Source organism: Lacerta agilis, chromosome 12, assembly GCF_009819535.1.
Source record: "Lacerta agilis isolate rLacAgi1 chromosome 12, rLacAgi1.pri, whole genome shotgun sequence".
NCBI lineage: Eukaryota > Metazoa > Chordata > Lepidosauria > Squamata > Lacertidae > Lacerta > Lacerta agilis.
In genome coordinates this window covers 34,754,861-34,782,629 of record NC_046323.1, presented here as the reverse complement: position 1 = coordinate 34,782,629, position 27,769 = coordinate 34,754,861, and the positions used below count along the sequence as shown (strand labels likewise).

The window sequence follows — 27,769 nt, the reverse complement described above, 5'->3', positions numbered from 1 at the left end:
AGGCGCCGCATCACTATGGCTTATTTTCGGGGTACGGCTTATATTGTGCAAATGCATAGAAATCCTGCAACGGCTTATTTTATGGGTATGTCTTATTTTCGGGGAAACACGGTAGATACACCTTTTTTTAAAAAAAGGTTTTGCTGATCCATTTCCAAAAGCTGTAGTTTATAGTTCCATTAAGACCACTGGCTATTTCTGTCACTGCATTTTGGCTGTTCCAAGTAGCATTTCTTTGGTAATCTGCTAATGTCCATCTGTTCTCATTTAACCTGTTATATGATAGCAGGTAAGTATATATGCACTGCAGTTGACGTTAACCTGAATCCTACACTAACCTGAGTTGCTAGAACAACCTGCTCTGATAACTGCCTCCTCTGGCATCATGGGAGAAAGAAAAATGCTACTTGCCTGTAATTTTTTTAAAAAAATAAAAATCCAATTCTCAGAGATGGCAGGGTAAGGTGGTTGCTCCACTCTGCTTTGTGAACCATGTAGCTAAATTCTTAGAGCTAGTCTAGATGCGCAAAGAAATGCATGTGTGGAGGTGTCATGCCAGTGCAGATTACGGGACTGGAGCGTTACCACACACTGCTTGTGGTCACGTTTCTAGCTGTGTTTGTTGCCTTATTACAATCTCATCTCTTGCTGCTTAACTGCAATACCCAACTGTTACACCTTTCTTAGAATCCCGATCTTCCCAGAATGAACTCAGGCCCTGGTCTAAACTCGAATGAGCAGGTATGCTGGATTTTATTTTATTCCAATACAACGTAACATCACAAATTGCCACCAAACTCCCCCACCCCACCCCATGCTGGCTTGATGCTAAACACTAATTTGTGACGTTGGAAAGGGCTCTTTGGTTTTCAAATAAATGTTCTATTTTGAAAGGTACCATTTTCCCACAACAGGAGCTAAAACTCCAAGACCATGTTATTTGATGGAAATTGCAGTTCATAAAAGCAGTAATACTGTGAATGAGGAAATGGACAAATGCAATGAAACAGCAGTAATCAATTTAGAGGCATTTCCGTTCTTACCCATAGAGATTTGTGAGTAGGCCACCCCACCCTGACACACTTTTTCTTTATTGGAAGCAATGGGACAATGACATACTTTACCAAAGGCAATCATTTACAACACACAGCATGCTCTAAAAACACAGGAGATAATTTTGTGGGGTTTTAGCTGTTTTTAAAAAGCAAAACATCCCCCCCACCCGCCGCCACCACCACCATGAAATACAGAGAAACAAACACCCCAACATCACTGCCAGTTCTTCCCTTTATCAGTCAATGTGGCAGTAGGAAAAGCATTGTCAGGATGGGGGTCTAGTGAATTATTTCTAGCTAGTTTTCGGATCAAATCAGAAATGATAATGGCTGTGTTTGACTCATTTTCGGAGCTCCCAAGTGGCAATCCCTGCTCCTGGGCTGGATCTTGATCTGAGCAGGCAGCTTGATCCTCGTACCCCTTGTTAGCCAGCACCGCTTGTTGCAACTCAGTTGCCAGGTCTATTACAGTCCCTCTATCATCTATTTTATCCTCTCTCCAATCCCAGAGGTGGTCTACAGACCATTCGTGTGGGTGGGGGAGGGGATTTTCTAAATTTCCACATCCTTTTTTTCCCAACTGGAAAAAAGAGGGGACCTTGATCTGCTTTTTATTTGGAGGGATATCCTTGTCACATATGGGTAATATGCCCAGTTCTTTATAGCATTGCCTTGTCAGAACCATGACTAATTTCAAGGTGGTCAGAGCGACTTTAACGAGTTCACGGTTAATCTGACGGGCTGCAAGAAGGGGGAGAGGTTTAAAGTTCCTTCTAACAGAGTCCTTCTAGCAACTCCCGGAATTTTTTGCTGATAAGACTGCTGGTTTGTAGTTATTATTTCTGAATTGAGACTCTTCTCAGTCTCTTTATCAGCGTATTATTGTTATAAACACTCTTACTCACGTAGACAAAGCAGAGGGGTAGCTTGCCTTGACGCCATTATCCCGGAAGTCGATACCCAACAATGATAATCAACAAAACCATTGCATAATGCATTGTGCGGGGTGGGGGTGGGGGAGAAGAGGTTGGGATCTAGAATTTTAGGGGTCTACTTGTGAGGGCCTCCAGCCATTCGCTCTACAAGTGATCCGACAGCTTCAGAGATAGCCAGGTGGGGAGATAAGGATCTGGCCTGCTGGGTCAAAAAGATTCCTCACCCCTCCTCTAGAGGAAGCATCCTGAGAGCTCATGGGACCTCAGGATCCAAGCTGTTGACCCTCCCTAGTGAAACCTGGATCCTTCCCCCAAATGCTCACAGATTCTAACAGACATCTGCGCTCTTGGGCACTGGAGGGAGAGGCTACATTGGGAACTGCGCTGGAAAGGACAGAACTGTGTGCTTGAGTACATATGGACCGGAAGCTACAACATTAACAAAGATGGGTACATCTTACAAAATCTTAGCATGTTTTGAACTTCCTTTGCTGACCAACCCAAATCATGCACACTCAGATTCTGATAACAAGGATTAGGCTTGTAAGGAAGCTATAGCTACACACAATGTAAACAGTTTGGTTTATGGGGAAATGTGCACCGAGTGCTTCCAGGCAACGGCTAAATTTGGTAACAGGTCATTGGGCTTTCCAAAAACAGCTCATTGGCAACTGTGCTTTTGTTTGATTTAGTGGATTTTCTTCATAAAGCATGAATAGGGATTACATTGGAATATCCCCATGCATTTTGATGTCAATGAAGTTGTGAGAATGCTGCAAAATTGGGGGGGGGGAACCATTGCATGCATCAGGAGCACCCACTATAACACAGTCAGGACAGGGGGTAAGTTAGATTTCAAAAGCGATGGGGGAAAGCCTAATACAATGCTGCTGCTTTTGTTACATGCAGGTCTGTTTGGCTCTGTGCCATAATCTTCTTCTATGAAAACATTTTATTTAGGTATAATATGTATAATGTATGTCAAATATTGTTGCCAAAACTAATTGACAAATTAATTAACTGATCTCAAAGGGGAAAACTGAATGACACAACTCATCCCAAGAGGAAACACTCAGAATTCCAAGAACATATGCAACCTTTTAATGTCAGTGAGCCTTTGTCTGTTCTCTCCCAGACCCTCATTAGATCTCTGCAAGCCCCAGAAAAGCTAAAAGTCTTCTTTTCTTTGTTCATTTTCCTTTCACTAACAACGAGAATTTCTGAATCTAATTTCTTGGGCTAAAAGCACAACAAAACATAAAGCAAAAATGAAGCACTAATACAGCCAGGCTTGCATAACAGGAGTTTCTGTTGAATTCATTCAAGCTAACCAAGGTCAGCAGCTGGGGAACGTTTTAAAAGCTAAGACTGTGAAGAATGATTGTGCTCTTTATATTCCAGCTATTTTGTGACTTACAAATTGTCCCTACTGCTGCCATACTGGATGAAACAGTGAAACATTCAATGTCAGTCTTTCCCGATGACCCAAATGAGTGTACAAACTTTTTACCTGTCTACAGAAATAGGCTCCCATTGCTCGGTCCCAGCTCCTGCCCACCTAGCAGTTCAAAAGCATGTCAAAGTGCAAGTAGATAAATAGGTACCGCTCCGGCGGGAAGGTAAACAGCGTTTCCGTGCGCTGTTCTGGTTCGCCAGAAGCGGCTTAGTCATGCTGGCCACATGACCCGGAAGCTGTACGCCAGCTCCCTCGGCCAGTAACGTGAGATGAGCGCCACAACCCCAGAGTCGTACACGACTGGACCTAATGGTCAGGGGTCCCTTTACCTTTACCTTTACACATGTGGAGTTACTCACATGTAACATTCACAAATTTACAGTCTGTGTACCCAACACCTGAGCTGTAGAAACTACCCAGTGCAGACTCTTTTACACAAACACTTGTACCCATTTCTGTAAAACATATGAACAAGCCTATTGTTAGCAGTATACAGTGGACCCTTCGGATACAAACTTAATTCGTCCCAGGGGTCTGTCCGCAACCTGAAAAGTCTGTATCCGGAGGCACCGCTTCTGCACATGCGTACAGCGAGATAGAGCGCTTCTGCACATGTGGCGAAACCCGGAAGTATACACTTCCAGGTTTGCGGCATTCGCAACCCGAAGTTTACGTATCTGGAGGGATGTGTAAGTAGAGATACGACTTTACTAGTGTTTGATTCTGTAACAGTGGGACAATATATTGTCCCCACATGGTGCATTTGTTTGTCAGTGACAGCATTTCTTCAAAGGTTTTACCCAGTGGTAAATTTTGAAGTGCAGGAGCTCATCATGACAACCACCACAGCCCCCAAGGATAGGCATAGGAACACTCTCAAAGAGGGTCAAAATATGTAGGCAACAAGTGTTGAGCCATTATTTAACACAGATATGCATATACACCTGAACCCACCCACCCAAGAGCAGCAGTTCATAGCGCACTGCTCAGTTTATTAGGGTAAGCATGAATGAATACAATCCTGTGCATAGTTTCCTGGGAGTAAGCTCCCTTGAAAAAAGAAAATGGAAATGAGATAGAGGCACAATATGGTGCAGATAATGTTGTGGTGCTCCTCACCAGCATACATCTGTCAGTTAGTCACAGACCTCAAGGAACTGCATTTCACACAGCAGTTACTATCAGAAAAAGCACACTAAGCAGGAATGCATCCCTCCCCCACCCCCGGCAACAAAATATGTAGGCAGATCAGCAAAGAGAGAGGACCTAGCTAAAGGACAGATTTTCAATTTCTTGCAACGACTGTGCAACAATTTAACTCAAGCAAAAATGTGGCCCATCTGGAAATGCCCTGAATATTAAGAAAAGTCCAAGGACCTTTAAGGCTGCTCCAGTCTATTTTCTCTTTTGACTTAGCAACACGTTCCCGGTCTTCTAAACCATGGTTTAGAAGCCTATGGTAAAGGGTACATTGCCCTGGAGGTCAATGCTTACTGAATGAACCTTTCTCCCTGAGCGTGGAGTATGCTGGCTGGTCCTACAGTGATTCTGAGGAAGGAACCTTATTACTTTTATATATCGCAAATTGAAAGGTCAAAACCATCACTTCAGTTGTCAGTAGGAAATAAATCAGCCCAATTAAAAGAATCCCTATGCATTACATAGGGCAAGAGAAAAATGGATTCATTATCAGTGCCATTGTATATCAAAGGCCAGAATTAACTAGTTTTTCTTACCTTTCGAGTTTATTGCACCAGCTGCAGTTGAAGCCAATCTGAGCCGTGACACATGGCCCACAGCTGTTAAACTGGAGGCAGGCTGCAACAAGAAAAGACCCAGGCAGATATAAACTTCACCCTGCAAATATTTTCTACCACCAATAGTTTTCTAGGGAGTAAAATAATGTATTCTCCTTAAAATAATTGGTGAATAAGTGAGTTCCAACCATCTGTCATTAGAAACAGGCTACTATGACACACTATGGAAATAGGCACCACGTATGAAATATTGATCTTTGAGATTCAATTTTAATCCTGTTTGTAAGTATACTACCATTTCTGCAAATCTTCATTTCTTGCCCGGCTCCTAAATTCGCCTTTTGCCATGAAAGCATTCAATTATTTCTTTATGTCTCTTTCCTTTTGAGGTCTTACATTTCATGGCGTATAGCTAATGTTTTTGTCATATAGACGTAATAAGCGGGGGTAGGAAACTGTGTAAGAGCTATAATTGGATTAAGAGGGGGATGGGAGCCGACTCCAGTTTCTACTGATGGTTTGTCTAGCAATTTACATTCCAAGCTTTCTTTAAAGTGTGTGTGTGGATGAGATACAAAATAACCACTTGTCACTACTTCCTTTGCAGGGCTTATTAAGCACCCATGATCACTTGGTGATCAATATACAACTGCCAGATATTGGATGTTTGAATATACTGGCTATTATCTAGAGAGTAACCAGTTAGGTATGTCTGGCCTTTGAAATGTAGTTCTTCACATTTTCTTTTGTTCTGGTGTGTGCCCTGATGTCTCTCTCATGTATTCATGTATTTCCTTATTTAAAATAAATATACAATAAACAAAGGAATTAATATTGAAAAGTACAAATGCAACAAAACAATAACACTGCAGTGTGTGGATGAACAGGAAGAAAATCGTGGCTGCTTAATCTTCTGCCTCTCCTGCTGTGTTGTGCTACTGGGAGCTAAGCCACAGTTTGACTTACTGTTAGGTTCATGGTTTGTTGCTCTTCAAATAGCCATGAGCTGTAACCAAGGTTTCTTATTGGCTTACCACTCACTCATGGTTTGTTTGAGGAGACAAACCATGAGCTTGGATGCAGATATAACAGTAAGCCAAACCATGGCTTAGCTCCCAGCACAGCAGGAGTGATGAAGAATCCAAGAGGTTTAGCTCCTAGTAGCATGGCAGCAACAGGAGCAGAGAAGCAGCAATTTTCCCTGTGTGTGTCAACGTGCTGTACATTCAGCTTTAAGCCATGGTTAACTATCATTTAAAGTGACATGTGAACCAGGCCATCATGCGCTAAGAGGGAAGATGTCTCTAAAGAATTTTAAAACCAACAGACTGTCTTTAAGAACGATATATATCATGTGCTTGTTGGGTCTGTACTTACTGGGTAGAGGAATCATCTCAACAGCTGACAGATTGGTAACCTTTGACATTTGAAGCTCAACTCTGTGATACTCATATATCGTTCTTCTACGGACATCTACCAGGAAGGAAACAACAACAACTTTAAATTCTGCGCTGCAGGAAGCAAGCCCAGCCAGTTTAAATGGTTTGGAGGTGGACCTGAGTGAAGACATGCTTGACCCAGGTCCATCCCCAAAATTCTGCCCAGCAACCTGGCCATGATTGGCCAATTCAAATTCAAAGTGACAAGGTGTCCTGCCACTCCCCGCAACCGGCCGAACCTGATGACGTTGCCAGTCACCTCTGCAGGAAATTTGTGCCCTGCTCTGGCTTGCCTGCAGGCATGCTGGGTCACAACTGCTGCTTGCCACCATAAATGGTAAGCAGTCTTTTCTGTCATGGTGCCCAGAATACAGCAGGTCTTATCCAGCTGGCTCTGGATGATTTTTGATGACTATTGGAAGATTTTTTTGCAGGGCAGTCAAGACTCAATTGTTTTCACAGGCATTTTGTTGCTGAGTATAATATGATTTATTTCAACGCTCCTGGTGCATTTCTTTTGTTTGTGCGCTGCTGTTCCATCCAGTTATTTCAGACATGTCGTTTGTAAGCCAACTTGTAAGCCAATTTGATTACTGGTGACAGACAAGTGGGATAAAAAAAATCCTCAGAATAATTATGTATCACTGGTAAAATATAATAGCAGTTTATCATTCAGTTTTGTTTACAACGTCCTCCTGTGTAATGCAAAACTTTCTCTGAAACTTGGGAGAGTTCACCGAAAAGTTTAAATGGAGGCCAGGAAAAAAATATCACGCATCAACATGTTTTCATTGTATCATCCCACATTATCTCAGAAGTAATTTTGGACAGGATTATAGTTTCAGCTGGTATAGAACTGATGCCAGAACATCTCCTCAAGGCAGAATGTTAATTGCCAAGTCATGAATTGATTGCTTTGAAAGGGTTCTGCAAATACCACTTATAAGCAAAAAGATGATAAAAAATTAGCATCTAATTCTAGCTTTCCTATTCATTATTTTATTATTATAATCATGTTCAGGCCTGTATTACCTTCATGACTACAAGACAATCTTGCATTTTCATACTGTAACACCGAGAAACTATGATGACCTTTTACTCTTGACTTCCGAGTTCTTACAAACTTCTACTAAATGCAATTAAATTCATATTCCTGGGGGTGGGGTGAGGGAGAGAAGGCACAATTTATAGGCAGGCCAGGAAACAAAGTGCCTATGACTAGATGAATGGGTGATTATAATGCAGGAGGTAGGAGAAGGGTAATTAATGGTGGGGCATCCGTACCACACTGAGCATCAAGCAGAATTGGAGAAGAGAGCAGAATCAGAGCAGATATGGATTATTAGATCTCACAGAGAAGCCCAGCATGAAGAAGCAACACTTAGCTGGATAATGAACCGGAAAGACAGAATCAACCAATCTGCAGGATCAAGAAATCCAGATCAACATCATTGACCCCTTTCTCACTGAGGGAGACAAAGGAATCAAAACAAAGACCCACCCTCCTGGAAAAGGATTTTGATCAAAGGACAGTGCTTCACTCATATCCCAAAAGGACCTGGTGAGCAGAATCCTTATAATCCTGAAAAGGATTAATCTAGCTCCCAAAGAGGAAGGCTTCCTCTTCCTCTGGCTTCTCCGCATTTTCTTTTCGCTTTCCCATTATCTTGGCATGAGCAGCTGAAAAATAGGGAATGTAAGGAGTACAGGTAGCTGCCTCAGACAGAAGGCAGGCCCACACCCTACATGTAAAGCATACCCAATGCACATTTAAAGCACATGACTTCCCTCCAAAGAATTCTGGGAACTGTAGTTTGTTTAATGGCACTGGGGGTTTGATGAGGGGGAAACTATAGTTCCCAGTATTCTCTGTGTGGGTTGGGAATGTGATTTCAATGTATGGTGTGGATCTGCCCTAAGTCCATTAAGGTCAGTACTGCCTGCACTGACCAGCAGTAGCTCTCCAGGGTTTCAGGCAGGGGTCTCTCCTGGAGAGTCAACCTGGGACCTTCTGCATATGAAGCGGGTGCTGTACCACTGGGCAAGGTGATATGGGGGTCCTTGACATGTTACCATTTGGGACCTTCTATGAAAGAGGAACCTTCCTATCCCATTTTTCCTACCTTGATTTCCACCTTACTTCCACTGGGGTACTGAAACCCAGACAGACAGAAACCATTTGCAGAAAAAAATACATTCCCCACACAGCATTTAAAGGGATGCGTTCCCCTCTCAGCTTAGTCTACCTCACAGGGTTGTTTCGATGATAAAAATGAGGTTAGTGGCAAAGCTGTATCCATTGCTCCGAGTTTCTCAGAGGTTAACAATGAAAATCAATCAGCAGATATGATTCCTCACTTACCTGCAAGCAAGATGGAGCAGGGAGTGGTATAATCTGCGTGTCAATGTAAGGATTACCATTAGCGTAGCAGGATTCTCTCCCCCACCCCACTCTCTTTGTCCCGTACCCTCCTCAAATCTGCTCTGGGGGGCTGGGGGAACCTCTAGAACAGACTTAAGGGTCAATCGGGGGAGGAGAAATGAAGTATTCCGGTCACACAAGTGGCAATCCTTACATTGATGGGACCCTGCCTTAGTGTGGCTACAACCCAGTGAGTTCAACAAAGCAGCCAGTACTGCCTGTTTAGCAGCAGTAATTTCTGTTATATACTGCCAATGCTCCCTCTACCCAGAGCACAGTGGAGGGTGCTTTTGTTCTTATCTTGTTTCATAGGCACATACTGGCAGGATGTGGCACAGAAACAAATCCACAAATTATTCTACTTAACTTCTTATCATGGCTGAGCACCATCATTGCCAATTAAATCAGCGTGTTATTTAGTTTAGGGCCAATTCTTTCAAACCCTCTTGATGAAAGGCCTCCCCCCCCCCGCTTTTCTCTCTCTTTCCCTCAGATGTGAACGTAACATCCTAGTAAGTGAATAAAATTACTGCCACCCAGCCAGTCTGAATGAATTACTAGGAAGATTCTGGGCTAGATATCTATCCTGGAATGTCTGATACCTGTCTGGCTCTCCAAATGCATTGGGCTAGAACATGTGTGCCGAGGCTAAGCTTATTTGGGCAGGACCTGAGAACCTCTGTTGCCAAGCGGGGAAGATTTATTCTCCCACAGTGACTTGCCCGTATGATGCACCTGCCAAGGCTGAGCACTGCGGGGATGTATTTGAAATGAACTCCTGCCAGCGCCAGAGGCTTTAATTTGTTTCCCCCAAAGAAGTCAGGTCCTTCAGTCCAAAAAAGCAAGCCAATGAATACCTAAATAAAAATGATGGTATTGGCACTTCAGCTGAACCTTTCAGTGTTCCGTCATTAGCAAAGGTTAACTCAGGGCACACTGGCTTGGCATAAGCTGGCAAATTCTGAATGTGCTCCTCAGGAACAGTATGAGAAAGGGACTGTAGGAAGCTATTAGGCCTTTGTGACAACACCTCCCACCAGAAGGGAAAAGAAAGAAAAATGCCCACAGCTGAACTGCTAAGGTGACTGGCTTCTAATAGTGTAAGGCTGCAATCCCATGCCAATTTATCTGAGAAGAAGCCCCACTGAAATTAATGGCACTTACTTCCGAGTAGACATATACAGGAATTTGGGAGGAGTGAATGTGTCCATTTCAGCTTCTCCTTTTTCTAATCTTAAATTCACTTTCTACGTATATATCTGTATCAGTTTGCATTTTAAAAAGGCCTCATGGATATTGACCAGCATTTTACTGCGATTTTCTCCTGATATACATTTTTGCATTCAGTTTTGCCAAATACACACGTTTCCCCAAAGCACTTTTTCCTGATATAATGCATTTTTGCTTGTTAGTTTCACTAACAACCATCAATAACCTCTCCACAGAGAACTCAGAATCATAGGCACAGAGAGCTCAGGATCATAGGTTGGCGCCCTTAACAAACTACAACCCCCAGAATTCTTTGCAGGAAGAATTTTGTTTGCAGTGGTATCGGAGCATTTTAAATGTGTGGCATGAATGTGGCTCAAGAGCACTGCTGGGCCCCGCTGAGGCTCTCTTTTGTATTCTAAACCAAATCCCCACGACCCCTCATCAAACACAATATTAAAAGCTGCTTTTTAATGGATGAACACTTGAGGAGCAGAAAATGTGACTTGAGGCCAAGCATTACAAATATGGCACAATAAATCTTACAGTGTAGTGATTACTGTGAGCATCCTGGCACATCATCTCAGAAGCCAGGATCCAGGAGACACAGATGTAATGCAAAAAGGGGACTCCTGGCGCAAGCACATCACTACAAACTCATATTTCCTACTGACCTGTCAAAGCAGATCCACGTCCTTTAACCTTCCTTCTCTGTCACTTGCCCAGTACTGATACCTTCCCCCATCTCTGCCTGGAGAAGCCAAACAAAGGGGATGCACAGCTAGGTGCTGGGCTAAGACGGTGCTCGCATCTCAGGATCTTGACTGAGTTGGCACTCTGCAACTTTATCCAGTCAGTGAATGAAGAAGAAGAAACCATAGAGGGAGGATCAGGAAGCTAGAGAGTCAGGAAGGACAAGACTGAAGGACTTGAACCTTCACTACAGCCACTGCTTTCAATGCCTGACACCTAAATTGAGAAGGCAAGGTCACAGCACAGATGAGGAACGTGCTACCAAGCCCTCTTTCTTATATCTATATATAGGTTAACTGAAGGAAGTTCATGGAAGGAAAGTGTGCTCTCCCTTCCTATTCCCCACATCCCCATAAACCCTAGCTGGAAGGCTGGGGACCCACCTGAACAATGTGGAATGAGTTACAGGGAGAGGGAAGAGCTGCCCCCAATCTGACCTGCATTAAGGAAGTTCAGAGTTTTATGCAGCTTCTTCCCCTTTCACATATGAAAACCTCTTGAGCAACATTGGATGGGTTGCAGGAGGAGTAGAGAACTTCTCCCAGTTGGTCTTGGTTTTCAAGGTAAGTTGAACTTCACAGAAGAAATCTTTCCTGTACCCTCCTTCCCTTCTGCCCCCAGAAAGCCTCAATGGAGATCCAGCAGTCCTCCTGAACAATATGGGACAGGAAACAGGGAAGTTACTTAATTTAAAGAAGTTCATAGGAAGAAAGCTTCCTGCTGCCTCCTTACCCCCAGCAGCTTCTGTGCCACCTTGTTCAACATTTTTGAAGAGGGTTGAACAAGATGGGAGATTTTGGTTACTGGTACTTAATCTATTTTAGGCTCCAATCCTTAAGATCTATTCCTCCAGAACCACCCACTGGACCTTCTTCCATGTACTCCTCTTTTGAGTTTTCCAAAGCTCTGCTCAAGTATATTAGTGTGGGTTCACAGTGTATCTGTTTTCTTCACTCAGAGCCCAGGGGGATGCATTGGGTCTATTTTTTTGTTACATGGCTATATCATACATTTAAAGATTTCTGGGTGACACTCATCACTGAATGTCTTATGTTGAGTTTTGTAGGAGAAACCAATGACTGCACTGAATCCAAAGTCATTGATTTCTGTGAGTTATTATCAAACAGATTAAAAGTTTGTTATATTCCTATCTATCTCAATTTTAAGAGGATAACTACATGAGTGAATGATTTATTTCTAAGACAATCATTTGAATTGATTCTTTCTTACAACCGAGGCGATAAACTGTCTCAATGTTTAGCCATCTATGGGAAAATCCTGTAGGCTAGATCAATATTTATACTGTCTATGCTCAAGATCACTTAACACAGATTAATTACCCCTTAGCACACCTTCACTGCCCCTTTGTTCACACAATCTGGACTATTAAAGGCAGGAGAAATGCTAAACCCCTCCATCCTCAAATGCATTCAAAGAAATCTAACAGGTGGGGATCCATGGTCCTAACTTTAGTCAGTGGCCGTGCTCCTGCAGAAAATGACAGTCTTGACAATGATGATTTTCTTTAGAGATTACTATCAGGCAACTTCCTGCAAGTTAATTTACCAGTATATGCCAGTGTGAATATGCCCTCTCTGTTATAAAATTTCCCCATCTATCATAGCCCACATGAGTTTTTGACAGAGTACAATGAATACAAATTGAAGGACACTTAAAGGCCTTTTAAAATGGTTCAATCCCCAATGCCGAAAACAGTGGTGGTACCTGTGGCCACATTGCCCAGAGTGAGTCCCACCCTACCATACCCCTGTCCAGTGTTAGTGGTTGCTGAGTTATGGTAAAATTTCCATGCCATGTGGCTTGATATTAGAGAAATTCTATCCATGTCTATTCAGAAATATCCAAATAAGTCCAGTGGGACTTAGTCCCACGTAAGTGTGTATGGAATTGCAGCTTTATTCTCCATGTGATGGTTGTCATCGCTCAATGAGTTACCACAGGGCAAATTGTCTTTTATCTACTCTATATCTGGGCTTCAGGCCAATTATTATTAATCGGACTGTGAAGAATTATGTACTGGTCCAAAAATTCTTTTGCTAATTCATGAGTTTGTGTACATCTGTTGTGCAACTGTTTCCATCCATCCATCCAATTCTATACTATATCCGCAATAGAATCATAGCAATCTCTGTGCCAATACATGCTTTGCTATGCCTCATCCCAATAATTATTTTCATTAAAGACAGAGAGTTGTGTGAATGGTCTTTGGATTTCTCCCCATGGCATTTGGCTCACGAAAAGTTGCCCCAGACGGCCAGAGGGAAAGGTTGGACTTCTAGAATAAAGTGAGTAGGAAGCAAAGGATGGGGAAACTGGCAGAAAATGGGTATGGCAGATGCAGGAGTGGGGGAATGTCAGAAATGGCCCTTTCTTGCATCGCTGCATAATGTATGCCTCCCAGTGGTAGAATGCTCAGTTTGCTAATTTAATTATTTCATAAAATCCACACACCACTCAAATGTTAAAAACAAGTGGTATACAAAAGATAAAACCAAGAAAAAAAGTACAACTCTAAAAGTATGCCCTATCCGAAGAATGCCCTCCCTTGGAATCACATATTGTGCTTATGCCTTTTTATCATTTTGGCACCATTTGTTGTTTGGGCATCTGTAGGCTCCTGGAAGGACAGATCCTGAAGTTGAGGCTCCAGTACTTTGGCCACCTCATGAGAAGAGAAGACTCCCTGGAAAACACCCTGATGTTGGGAAAGATGGAGGGCACAAGGAGAAGGGGACAACAGAGGATGAGATGTTTGGATAGTGTTCTCGAAGCGACTAGCATGAGTTTGGCCAAACTGCGGGAGGCAGTGGATGATAGGGGTGCCTGGCGTGCTCTGGTCCATGGGGTCACGAAGAGTCGGACACAACTGAACGAGTGAACAACAACAACAGGCTCCTAGTGTTTATATGAAGTAAGGTTCTATGGCTTTTATATACATTAAAATGTTATATACATCGAAATGTTCTCCTGTGTTTTTATCTATTCCTTTCTATCTGATTGTAAAGAGCTTGTGATTTTATTTCTTGCCCAGCCTGGGATTCAGTCCTTTATGTATTTAGGTGTAGGGAGACATAGAACAATGCTTATATATCTCTAAGCCTCCTGCAAGGAACAAATACCGTAGTCCCACAGAACCATCGAACAGGCTAAGGAAAACTTTCTCACATCTCCCTTTTGCAATAATTGACTGGGTTGATTTATGGCCCGTTTAGCATCTTTGAAAAGACAAGAATGCAGGAACATGCACACTTAAGGAAAAGCTGACATAGACTCTCAGTGGCCCAACTTGATTTATTTTGTCAGGAGAGTGGTATATTGCCTGCAGTTTCAAAAATATGTATCTGCTTTGCAAAGACAGCTATGAATGAGCCTTTTCTTGAATATTACATACCAAAGGAGCCAAAAGCAACATTTTTTTTAAATAGGAAGTGGGATACCCACCCTTTACAAAGGAGGATTCTCAAATAGCTGCCAGTACTTTTGTTTCCAAATCCTGAAGTTGTGGGACTGCTGGCTGCCCAGCCTCCTGTGCCTCTGTTCAAGGTCCTTCCACAACACATAAGACCTTCTAGAAACAGCTTTCTAGAAAGGGTTATCATTCATTAGGCAAGGCATACCCTCCTACCCCAGGTTGACACATCAGGGCCATGATAGTGCTAAGCATGGAAGTGCCATCACAGTGTTGATTCTAATGGTCTGTGCTGTGATACACAACAAGGACGCTGGAAAGGGATGGTCTGTAATCATTAGTTTGCCAACAAAAGGAAGAGTGAATACTAATTTTAACCTTGAAAGCTAAACCGGAGAGCCAAAGCAAAGATGGTGGTACCAAAGTATTAACACACCGTGAGACGTTTTCCTTGGTTTTTAATGAAGGTATCCTATATTTTCTCTAAACGGTGCTGTCTTAATGAAAGGGAAATCTGTACAGCTGAACAGTTACAATTACGTGAGCAGCTGGGATTGGTTAATTTCAACAAATTTACGTGATCAGCCCGGTACAGGCTCCTTAATCTCCGTTCAAAGAATGAAGAAGAGAAGAGTTTGAATTTGATATCCCGCTTCATCACTACCCGAAGGAGTCTCAAAGCGGCTAACAATCTCCTTTTCCCTTCCTTCCCCACAACAAACACTCTGTGAGGTGAGTGGGGCTGAGAGACTTCAAAGAAGTGTGACTAGCCCAAGGTCACCCAGCAGCTGCATGTGGAGGAGCGGAGACACGAACCCGGTTCCCCAGATTACGAGTCTACCACTCTTAACCACTACACCACACTGGCTCTCTGCCCATGGGAAATTCCAATGTATGGAATTCTCTTCAAAGCAAATATATTCCAGTGGTAACTAGCATGGTGCCATCTAGATGTTGCAGCCCCATCAACCTCAGCTAGTATGATCAATGGTGAAGGATGATGGTAATTGTAGTCTGACAACATCAGGAGGGAACCAAGCTTGCTACCGCATGCTGTTCTGATAAATATTGTTTAATTTATTTCAGCCGGCTTAGAAAGGCATCTTATGTCCAATTTCTTTGCCTCTTCCAAAGCAAAATAAGAAACAACAACAAAACCACAACCATACAATTACTATTCTGGAAAACATGAAGGAGTATCCCATGGAATACAGAATTATACCATCTCCCCCTTTGGGCTAACAGCCACATTTGGCTTTATCGGTTCAAGACAAACAATGAAGCAATGAACAGCTGTGGGAGCTGTAAACCAAAATGAAATTGTATTTAAATTAACAAACTGAGACTTCATAAGCATTTTGTTTTCTGTTTAGTTAAAACGTATTTCCGATCTCTTTAAATTTGTTTTCCACTCACATATCCCCTCCTCTTCAAACACACAAACACACACAGGTTTACGTCACATTCATTAAAAAACATACTGGGAATTTGCTGGATCCTGTGGACAACCACAAAGGCATCTGACAGGCCCACCTTCACAGGGTGATTGGTTGAACTGATCTGCGTCACTGAGACAGGAATCTGCAAGACAAAAATAGACAAATGCCATATGCATACCTATATATAAAATGCTCTTTCTACCTGTACCCTACAATTTAATTGATAGAATCAAATGCTAAACAGAGTCAGAGCAATGCAGCCTGTTGCATCTGAACCCCTACCAATAGGGCAGTTGCCCAGTGATGCCAACCTGTAATGGCATTTCTACTTACCAGCACAACCTTGAATTGTCTTCACATTATCTAGATTCTCTGTACAGCACATGTTAGGCCTTTTATTTTTCCTTTTAATGAAAGGGACAGCTGGATGGGAGCTGACAAAAATAATACTGAAGTGTACTATGAGATTTGGCTCTGGTTTAGTACTTCAGTTTTGATGGACTTGTTAATCAATCCCTCATAAGTACTTTAGCAATTACAATTTCTAGCCTACCTTTCAGTAATCAACGAGGAGAAAGTAAATTTACTTTGCGCCAGCCAATTATAGGCTTCATTGTCAATTCACTGCAGGGAAGGAACTCGCAAAACCTTGAAGTACAATGAATATTTTTTCCTCAAACAGTTTAGCTTGCTTATTGTGTAAACAGGCTCCTTTTAATGCTGTTTCGCTAACACCTAATACAATTCTGCACACAGAGCCACACAGAAACTATATTACATTGGGAAATGAAATCCGTTTCTATTACTGAATATTTCATAGAAATTCTGTTAACTTTTGTAAGCACTAAAAGCGATAACCCATTTTGGCTAAGAGAGGGAAGTGGACTAATATAGTGAATCTAAGAACAGTTTTGTTTTAAAGAGCTGTGCTGTCTATTGCAGAAAGCAATCATTTAATCTTTGCATAAGCGGGAACAAAATAATACTTGTAAGTAGTGCTAATGTTCAGTACTGCAAGTCTTCCACACATAATAAACCACCACTGAAATATCTCTACATTATTTGGTTTAATTTTTTTTTCTGAATTTTCCTAAGGCGACAACTCTTGCCTGCTCATTTAGGCAGTAATGAGCCTCCAGTCATATAATCACCAAGGAGCCATTACAGAAGTTATAACGTTTGCTGCCTTTGCAGAATGCATTGTGGGTGAGGAAGGAAACAGAAAATAGCCCTGGGATAGAGTGTGAAGAGTTTCTTCGGCTACGTGAACACAGGTATGTGATGCTGGAAAGCAGCCAGAAATGGCTGGATCCCATGAGGATTTATCTGCTAAGAGACAATAGTGACATTCAAGCATCACAACATGCTTTCATGAACTTTGGGCTCGTGTGCTTCCCCTTCTTCCTCTCTTCTTTGCACAAAATGGGACCAGATTCTGGTCAAAGTTTGTAACAAAACAGTTTCTTGTTTGCTAGCTAACAAACTAGGATATGGTTTGAACCTGGTTTTATTTATTTATTATTACGTTTATACCCCACCTTTCCTCCAAGAAGCTCAAGGTGGTTGTCACGCTCCCCATTTATTCTCACAACAACCCTGTGAGGTAGGTTAGGCTGAGAGGCAGCGATTGGCCCAATTTCATATTTGATTAATGAAAACATTCTACGCAAATGCTTTCGACTGTGGTTCGCCTTGTGCATCGTCCAGGAATTTCATCTCCAGCGGCACAATAGTTAACAATATTTCGTACAGGCCACTGTTTCCATTTAATCCAAGAACAAGAAACAGTAGTTTGTAGAAACCATAGTGAAATCAGGATCAAACCAACTATGGTTTGTTACAAACTTTGGTTGGCCTGCAACGGCCTGCCCCCATTTAACTGCTCGTTTTTGTCCCCCAGAATATACACAGTGCTCATGTCTGCCTCCTGAGAAACTTTACTGTGAACCATTGGTGTTGCGGAGGAAGAAAGATCAAAGCACCCAGTCCACACCATCAGGTCATGCTGCTGTTTTGGCAAGGGCTGCCAACTGAGAAGAGCGATTGATAGTAGGAAAGTCCCATGAGCAACGCAGGAGTGAGGAAAATGCAAAGGGTATCAAGAATGACCCAGAGGCTACTGCCAGAGGGCAGCTGAGTGCTGGGACCCAGAAGGCAGGAGCTGAGTTGAGGAATCAGAACTGGAGGGACTAAACCAGGTCTCACAGCTAAGGCCCACACAAAGCCAAACCAGAGCCAAAAACACCTTGCTGTCCAGACATAGTCCCAGACAGACAAGGAAGTCCTTCTGGTCTAGGACAGCTTAATGACAAGCCTTGTTAGGCAGGGCCAATCCACAGCCTGAGATTATTTCACCAGCAACATGTTCTTCAATAGCTAGAGTATCAGCAAGATATTTCCAAGCTGCAGTTTTGATAACCCACCATGTGGGGCAGAAGCACCCAGAACTAAAGTTTGAGAACAACAGCTCTAGCAGGTCCTGACATTGTGCTTTGTATTTTTAAAGGTGAATCAGTGCTTAATTTTCCTTTTAAAAAAACTGGATCTACTATTTATGTTGATGGCGTGAACAGGTGACAAGAAAATCATTACGCTGTGACGAAAAGGCTAGGGCAGCATCTGATGACAGGCAACGGACAAGCTGACAGGAGAAATGATTTGTTTTCATGTTAATATTTATTGGTTGAAACAAAAACTTCTTACTGCACCTGAGAGTCGTAGAAACCATCCCCAGGATAAGGTTTTCTCAGTGCCAGCTGAGACATTACTAGAGTTGGCTGGCAGGTGCAAATCAATAGCAGCTGATGGGGCAAACCAGAGCTGGTCTCCCATCACTGCAGCTTACCTGGGGTGGGGCGGTGGCAGGGTCACGTCTGCCCAGACACACAGGTGGAGCCAGCCAGGCTTTTCCAACTGGTGCATCCATACAATCCTGACTTGGCCACCGCCCTGGCCTATCCTGGTAAGCTGCCACAGCGCTGGTGTCTGGAGGGCAGCTCTGTCCAACCACACCAGATTTTTAAAAAAGATTTATTAAATTTGTATACCGCCCTTCACCCAAAGATCACAGGGCGGTTCACAACATGAAAATACAAAATGAAGACACAAAATACAAAATAAACAAAAGCAAAAGCGAAGCAAACCAGTAACTCCCCCTTTCACAAGAGGACCTGTATGGGCAATCCATCCAGAAGACATTTGTATTTTAAGGAGTTTAGTGATCTAACTTGGTCATCTCTTCCAGCCTCTGTTTACTTCCCCTCTATATCTCTTGTTAAAGTTCTTTGATAGCTGAGAGCAGCCTTTAATTTATAATCTGGTGGAAGGAAGAAGTGACAGTGATGGGTACCTTCTGACCTTCTTCGATGGTAGACATTGTTTGGAGGAATGTGCGGTATTGGAAGAGGGGGCTAGCTAATTAATAATCTGCACTAGCTAGTCGGGCAAGGCACGTAGGCTAATAAGTTAGTGATCTATAAATCGGATGGTTTGGGGGCATAGTTCTGAGAAGCTCGTGCATGGACTGATAGAAGGGCCGTGCAAACGAAGGCTACCGAGGGGTCACTTCGCCACCTCTTGAGGGATTCACAGTGGCAGATCGAAGTGCTTGCTTGGTAATGTATATAATGCTTGCTGTTTAGAATAAAATATTTAATCTTCTCACTCACTTGTGTTTGTATTGCTTCTGAATCTCATTAAAAGAACCACCTTGCATTGGGCAAGACAGGACCTCACCTCTTATTTCCATGGGTGTTAAGCTTGTAAGAGGCTTGAACCCTCCAAACCAAATCCAAATCGTATGGGAGGGCACACAGAGCTATTACCGTATTGGCCTGAATATAAGCCACACCTTTAAAATTGGAGGGAAGAAAAGGGGAAAAAATACCCAAATATAAGCCGCTCCCTTCCTCACTGCTCCTGGCTGCATACTTGGGGGGGGGGGAGCCGTGCTGTGTTGCCAACGGCCTTTCCCCTTCCTTCCTCGCTCTCTCCCTTCCCAGCCTTGTGGGAGAGGACAGGGGACTATGCACGGGGCGGGCACCGCTTTGCTGCGCTCCTGGTGCTGTTTGCCTCACACTCCTGGCTGCATGCCGTAAGGTCGCGAATATAATCTGCACTTTAACTTTTCACGGTTGGAATTTGAGGGGGAAAGTGAGTCTTATATTCAGGCCAATCCGGTATATTTAACTAAAAAGACAGCCAAACTGTCACATTAAAGGGCCTAGGGATGTGAGCAGTGAAATATCAGGGCAAGTTAGTACACAATATTTATTCCATAAAATGGGATTGCCGGTTTCCCTCATACTGTATCTTAGAAGAAGCTGCAGCAATCTTCTCTGATGCTATATTGCACACAAAGAGACTCCCTTGTGAGAAGAGTGCTATTTACACCCATTAGATTGCTCTAACACAGGGGTCCCCAAACTAAGGCCCGGGGGCCAGATGCAGCCCAATCGCCTTCTAAATGCGGCCCTGGGAATCAACGTGTTTTTACATGAGTAGAATGTGTCCTTTTATTTAAAATGCATCTCTGGGTTATTTGTGGGGCATAGGAGCATAGGGGTTCATATTTTTTTTCAAAATATAGTCCGGCCCCCCACAAGGTCTGAGAGACAGTGGACCGGCCCCCTGCTGAAAAAGTTTGCTGACCCCTGCTCTAACACCATCCAAACTTTCCTCTAAGCTTTCCATCATGAAATCAGCCTGACGCCTTAATGTGATGTCAACTTGCCCAGTGCCTGGGCAGAGGCTGCACAGATACCTAGAAGCCCCTCTGCAGCTCCAGGAAAGGGTTGGTGTGGGAGGAGGGGGGTGCAGCTAATTCAAAAAGGAGGATTTGGGACCCTGAATTCAACTAGCTCAGTAATGTTTATTTGCTCTAAATAAAAAAAAAATCATTGCAAGTAGTAGTCTTAAACAAATGGCATTATATCTGCACTCTATAACAGTCAAAGTCATTTTCTGCACACTCTTTGTTCCTTTTTCTTTCTTGTGGGGAGAATAATTCCTCACTAAAACCTCTAACCACTGTGCCATACCTCCCAATGTTTTCTGCTATAGCTTCTTCATTTCCTGGATTAGTTCTGGAGGCAGATTTGGTCTGTGTAAAAATGTTTCTGTGAAGCAAGGGAGGCACCGTGTGGTTTTGCCTAGTTCTCCCTCTCTCCTGGGATGACCCTGACCATTCCCTACAGCAATCTCTTAGATGGGAAAAGAGCATTCTTTGAACAACAGCATCTAGTCTTGGCACAGAAAAATAAGTCTTCTGCGTTAAGATGGCAGAGCATTGGGGCTGTCACTCTTTAAATATTTCAGCAGCTTGAAAGGAGCAGGGTTTTAAATTTAGTAAATCATTTCTGTGCTTGAACTCACCTCTTTATAGCCGAATATGATACGCCCATCGTTGAGAAGTGTTGCTTGAAATGTGAAACTGCCCAGATTGTAATTATCTTGTAGATGTACGTGATCCCACTGGACAACCAATGCAGTACCTGTCAAGTTGAAAGTTGCGAAGAGCAGAGGAAAATGTCACCGTAAATTATAGGGTAGCCATTCAGCAGCATCTGATACCATACAAAATGTAACTTTATAGCAATATTATCACTACTACTACTATTGCTAAATAGGCCTTACAGTAGATAGAGCTCTTTCTATTGTTCAGACATGCTTAGCCTACAGAAGAGAAGATAACTTGACCGAGGGGTGTTCAAATACACCTCCAAACATCAGCCGCCCCCTCAGCGGAAAACAGAAGGGAAGGTGGGTGCAGAATCCTGGCATCCAATGAAATGTGAACATGTTAAAAGAGGGTGTTTTCAATGTCGGAGAGCCCAAGACAGTGCAAATAGGAACTGAGCAGCAAGAAAAAACAGTCTTTTTCACACAGCGTGGATTTTTGAGGGGGTATTCACTAACATGTTCCATGAACACCCCAAGAGGTACTCAAGCACCCATGGGTGCCATGCTGGTCACCCCAACTCTATGAATTTGTCCAATCTCCTTTAATGCAATTGAAGCCAGTGGCTACCCCTTATCTTGCAACAGCAAATTACAGTTTAATTAATACTGCAATTTTGTGAAGAGGCTTTATATTTCCTTTAGATCTGTGACTAATGTTGTAGGGTTTGGAGTGGTTATAACAATGCTCATCAAATGAACTATTATACCATTGGGATAATAAATGCCTCCACCCACAGCTGTACCACCTGCCTGAATCTGAGGAGAGGTGATGGGCCAGCCAAAGCCTTCCTCCACTGGGATCAACTGCCATTTGGCTTCACCTCTCCTTATTTTCCTCATCCCTCCTTGTTCATTCTTCTTCTTGTATCATAGTTTGTAAGACATTGTTTTCTATTGCAAACCTCCCTGAGAGCTTTGGCAGAAAGGTGATTCATGAATGAATGAAGATGCACACAAGTGGTCAGGATTGATACTCTGGTACCTAAGAACATGATGTGTTTATTATGGGCTGTCTAGGCTAGTGCCTATACATTGATGCTGGCATACCAAAAAATTCAAGCTAGTCCTTAGAATATATTTTTTTTCAGACTTGGAAGCCACAACAGGTCAGGGCTGAGTGAAACAATGATGTGATATTAAAAAAAATACTCTCTCTGTGTGCAATTGTTTAAAATATTGTTTCCTCTAAATCAAAACTGCTCATTTTCTTTCACCATGGTTTTTTCACTGTATTATTTAGTTCATAACTCACTGCCTATAAAACTTAAGGATGTTTACCAAAATGCTGACACAGAAATGTTAATATTTAAAGCATTCCACTTTCACTTCGTCCATTTATTATGCATAAGATTATCTTTTCTTATCTACTGCAAGCTTTCAGAGTGGCAAGGTATTAAATAATATACATCATTGGTGGTAAACATTAACTACACTGGCTAAATAGAATCACCATGAATTTATGGATGATGCCCATATTAATAATGGTGTTGAGCATCTTAGTTGCTCTTGTCCCACTATTCTTTACGCACGTTGTTTTGTTGAATCCCCATGGACCAAACTGTAAGTCTGCACTCCTTCAGACCTACCAAGCTGGATGCAGCCTATTGTTAAGATTTATACACTGCCCTTCATCTCAGGGCTGCCCTTCATCTCAGGGCTGTTCACAAGATAAAAATACAAAATAAAACATAAACAAATCGTTAAAACAAAAACAAAGGCCCGGTTGAAGAGGAACCTTTTCACTTGGAGCCTAAAAATAATGAAGGCACCAGCCGAACCTCCCTAGAGAGAGCATTCCATAAACAGGGAGCTACTGCCGAAAAGGCCTGTTCTTGTGTTGCTACCCTCTCAACCTCTCATGAAGGAGGCACACAAAGAAGGGTCTCAGGTGATGAGTGCAGAGTCCAGGTTGGTTTATATGGGGAGAGGCAGTCCTTGAGGTACTGCGGTCCTGAGCCGCTTCAGGCTTTATAAGTCAAAACCAGCACTTTGAATTGGGCTCGAAGCTAATTGTCAGTCAGCGTAGTTGGGTCAGGATCGAAGTAATATGCACAAACCATCTTGCCATGCTGATCAAAGCCCTGGCATTGTGGCTTACCATGTGCTGGAAACCCCCAGTTTTTGCAGTCCTGAATATAAAATTCCTGTTGTGTCTTTTTGTTGGGTCAGCAGCTTGAAAATGTATTCCCAGCTAACTAGCATGTCCTACAAAAGTGGGGTAAATCCTTTTTTAAATATAAACAAGGGTGACAATTCTCAGTCAACACATCATTTACTATCAATTTTGCTGACTATTCGGTATATATTGCCTTGACTCCTTTTATAAAAGTGTCTCCACAGCTCATGTACTCGAAAACTTTAAACATAAAATCCCAGGAGACTTTATCAAATGCTTTCTCTGCATCTAAAAACATTAAGGCTGCTTGTTTTTCATTTCTCACTTGTAAATATTCTATTATATCAATTATATTCCTCATATTGTCCTTCATTTGTCGCCTTGGCAAGAATCTGGCCTGATCATGATGGATTACCTCTTTTAATACAGTAAAAGCGGGCAAATCCTGATATCGTCCTGAATACAAAAGGCATTAGGTTGTATTCAATCAACTCTCACTCAGAGTAGAGCACTTGAAATTACTGTACCTAAGTTAGTCATGGCCACAAAGTGTAAGAAAAGCCTGCTGGGTTAGGCCAGTTGCCCATGTAGTCCAGCATCCTGTTCTCACAGTAGCCACCCTGATGAGAAACCTGCAAGCAGAACTGAAGAATAAGAGCACTCTGCCCTCCTGTGGTTTCCAGCAACTGGTATTCAGGAGCATTACTGCCTCTGACTGGAGGCAGAAGATAGCCACCCAATCCTCTTTTAAAGCCAACCAAGTTGGTGCCTCCTGTGGGAGTGTGTTCCATAGTTTAATGATGCACTGCATGAATAAGTATTTTCTTTTATCTGTACCCAAACTTCCAACATTCAGCATTGTTGGATGTCGACATGTTCTAGTGTTACAAAAGAGGGAGAAAAACGTCTTTCTATTCACTTTCTCTGTGCCATGCATAATTTTTGTAATCTTCTATCATGTCACCTCTTACTCACCTTTTCTCTAAACTAAGATGTCCCCAAGGTTTTTAATTTTAACAGGTCTACTCTGAGTAAACATTAGCTGGATGCAACTCCTCTTTAGTAAATATATCAGAGTTTATTTCAGGCATGTGCTTACAAAAAAATGCCTTTTGGACTCAGAACTGACTCATTCCCTCACAGCATATACTTTGATTCACATCTCAACAAGTTTTCCTTGTCAGAGTGACCTAACGACAACTCAAAATGGGTCAGTGTGATTCAAGCTCAATGCACCGTGGAGAATATCTTAAAGCATCACGATAATAGTTCAACAACAACACACTGTAATTTATTCTTGTTTCTTACTAGCACTTTGGCGGAAATAAAAAAAGCAAGTCATTTAAGGGAGGGAATTGAAGCATGTTCATTATGTTATTTTCAAATGGAACTTTCACAATCCCACTGCATAAATTATTTCACTGCATAGCGCATCACTGGATGGTGTGAAACAGACAGACATGTTTGCAATTTACTTTCTGAATAATGATCGAGTTGCTTCTATTTTATTTAAAAGCAATTCTTCCATACAAATATTCATTTTGTCTCGCAAATATTTGGTTATTATGCATATGCAATATGTGCATATATCGGTCCACAACATTACATAGCCTATTTGGTGATTTGACAAGAGATAGATATATATTCATTTCCCGGTAACGAAACCTGAGAGTACATTCCTTGACATGATGTTGCCACTAGAGACTCAGGTGGCCTCACTGTCAAAGATTGCCTATTTCCAGCTCCACTTGGTTCGCTGACTATGGCTGTTCCTGGACCAAGATAAGCAGGTATCAGTAATTCATGCTCTGATGACTTTGCACTGAGATTACATGGGGCTGCTCATGAAAACTATCTGGAAGCTACACCAAGTTTAGAATGCTGTTGGCATGTCATTAGGTGGGGCAGCAAGATGGGAGAATATAACAGCAATCCTAAAAGCACTGCATTGGATTGCAGAGACCTATTCAAAGTGGTAATACCTTATAAAGCCTGAAATGACTCATGCCCCAAGTGCCTCCTCCAATAGCCAACTCGATCCTTATCTTGAACAATGTTCCCCACAAGGATTCATTGTGGGGGGATTTGGTACAGATGGGCATTTTGGGTAGTGGGGCTTCAACGTTGGAGTGATTCAGGCAAGATTTTCACCAGCCTTGTATGCAAGTGTTCCATCACTGTGCTGCCTCCTGGCTCCTCTTTTCCTGGTAGGCTGTGATTCAACCTTCCTGAGCTAATTAACCTAGTTTCGACATTATGCCCAAACTAGGAAATTCCAGTTATCAGGATCGGAACTAACCAGGATCTTAATCCATGGCAAAAGGTGGTTTAAAGGGCTCAAGAAGGTACTTGGGAAAGGGCAGCGCAAGTCTGGCCCCCACAGTTAGAAAGATCATCAACATCCCAGATTAATAAGCCAATATACAGGTATCCATGCCAAGTACAGCATTCTATCACATAAAATTCCGTACCAGGTATTTGACCTTTGGGAGCTGTAGGTAAAGTAAGGCTTATTAGATTATTATATAGGAGCACTTTGCACACCATCTTGATGAGGGTTATTAACCTCAGGCATGCTCTACCTCTGGGTGAAAAATGACTCTAAGCATACAAAATGGTTCCTGTTTAATGTACTGATGGTACCAGAGGGAGCATATGCTTTTGGAAGACTAGAGGGTTGCCTTTTTCAGCTGATGAAGTTAATTGAGATTCATGACTAAAGTAAGATTTAGGACTTTAGCAGCTTGGATGGATTATAATATTGGATAATGTTTTCCAACACAATCTACCAATAACATTTTAAACCACGGTATTTGACTCAGATGGATGGCTAGCCAGATGAATCAAACTTCTGAGAGCTAAATATTAACAAACCGTCTTCAGTGTTTATTTTCCTACAAAGGACAAAAAAAAGAACAGCTAAAGGGTATTCTGGCAGAAGGATTAATACCTACCATTATCAAAGTATCTGACAGTCGAGTTTCTTGACACACTAGGGTCAAAGTTGGCCATCAAAGGTGCGATGTATTGCGTAGCTGTTAGCATTCGATGCACAACTTCCCCTGTATATATAAAACCTATAATAAAGAAACAAAAGAGCAGAATCATGTCAGCCACAGCTGAAAAGTTAATACATGCCAGAGTTAATTAGGTGCTGCCAGAGCTTCAAAGAGTTACTGAAGGAAAATTAATCTCATCACCAGGTTTTAATAATGAATCAAAGAACTGCAAAAGAATACAGAAAAAACACCATAAAGGCCAAGAGAAGAATAGATTCCCATGAGGAACAAAAGTCAGGGCCATATTGTTAGGGAAATAATTCAGGCCAGTGTTCATCAGCTGGGATCTTTAGGCCACTTTTGAGAGGTGGGGAGATCATAAAGCCTGTTGCTAACATTATGTGGAAGACAAAGAGTCTTTCTGGTTTATAGTTCTGTCCCTTACACTGCAATTCCATGCATGCTTGCTCACTCTGTTCCATGGGGCTACCTTAACTCTGTAAAGTGCACAGTATTTATTTGCGTATGTGTTTGCTAATTATTCCACCGTCAAGCTCATAAAGCATTTGCCCTCTTCTGCATTAAATTCTAGCTCACAGTCATATCTTGAATTGTGCAGAGATGCAGAATTTCTCTTAAGAGCTTTTGTGTACTTGGTGTTGAGCAAGCCCCTTGTGTTGCAGTTCCTAAGCACCCAATAACCAGCTGGCTGAAATGCTGTGCAAGAGCTTTTCACAAGTGGGTGGAACAACCCACCTACCAGCTGTTTGATATCATAATGATGTCACTCGATTGACAGGTGGCTTGTCCCATCCACCTGTTCAAGTTGGTGGGCACAAAGTAGACGCACTGCAATCAACACCTGTTGTCAGATTGCATTTACTGTTTCATTGAAAGCAGGGAAGGGGAATGTGTAGCCCTCCCTCCCTGATGCTGTTCGACTACAGCTCCCATCGTCACTGACCACTAGCCATGCTGGCTGGAAATGATGAGCTCATGAACAACTAGGGAAGATCAGTCCTCCCCCTCCCACCCCAGTCTAAAGCAGCACAGCCACATCTGACCAATGCCGCAGCTAGATTCACTAGGACCTAGGTAATACATTTTCAGGTGCCGCTAAAATACTGCTCTGTCAGTAAATGTTGCACTGTGGATTGCTGCCACCCCTGCTCCCAAGTTACAGGAAGAAAGAAAAAGAAAGGGAAAGTAACAAGATGGATAACTACAAGCCAGGAAGCATTTCTGGGATCAAACGTCAACTCTAGACATGCTTCAGTACAACTTGGAAAGAAACACAGG

General features: G+C 42.5%; 1 protein-coding gene across 3 annotated transcripts in view; it reads right to left on the bottom strand.

The window, feature by feature from the left end:
- Positions 1–27,769, bottom strand: part of PLXDC2 (plexin domain containing 2) — a 232,312-nt gene that overhangs the window by 29,163 nt on the left and 175,380 nt on the right. For all 3 annotated transcript variants that reach the window (XM_033164880.1, XM_033164881.1, XM_033164882.1), the window contains 5 exons: positions 26,426–26,548; positions 21,269–21,387; positions 15,938–16,037; positions 6,581–6,676; positions 5,183–5,264 (listed from right to left, as the gene is read on the bottom strand). In XM_033164880.1, coding sequence (XP_033020771.1) covers positions 5,183–5,264; positions 6,581–6,676; positions 15,938–16,037; positions 21,269–21,387; positions 26,426–26,548 — 520 coding nt within the window. The remainder of the gene's footprint in view (positions 1–5,182; positions 5,265–6,580; positions 6,677–15,937; positions 16,038–21,268; positions 21,388–26,425; positions 26,549–27,769) is intronic.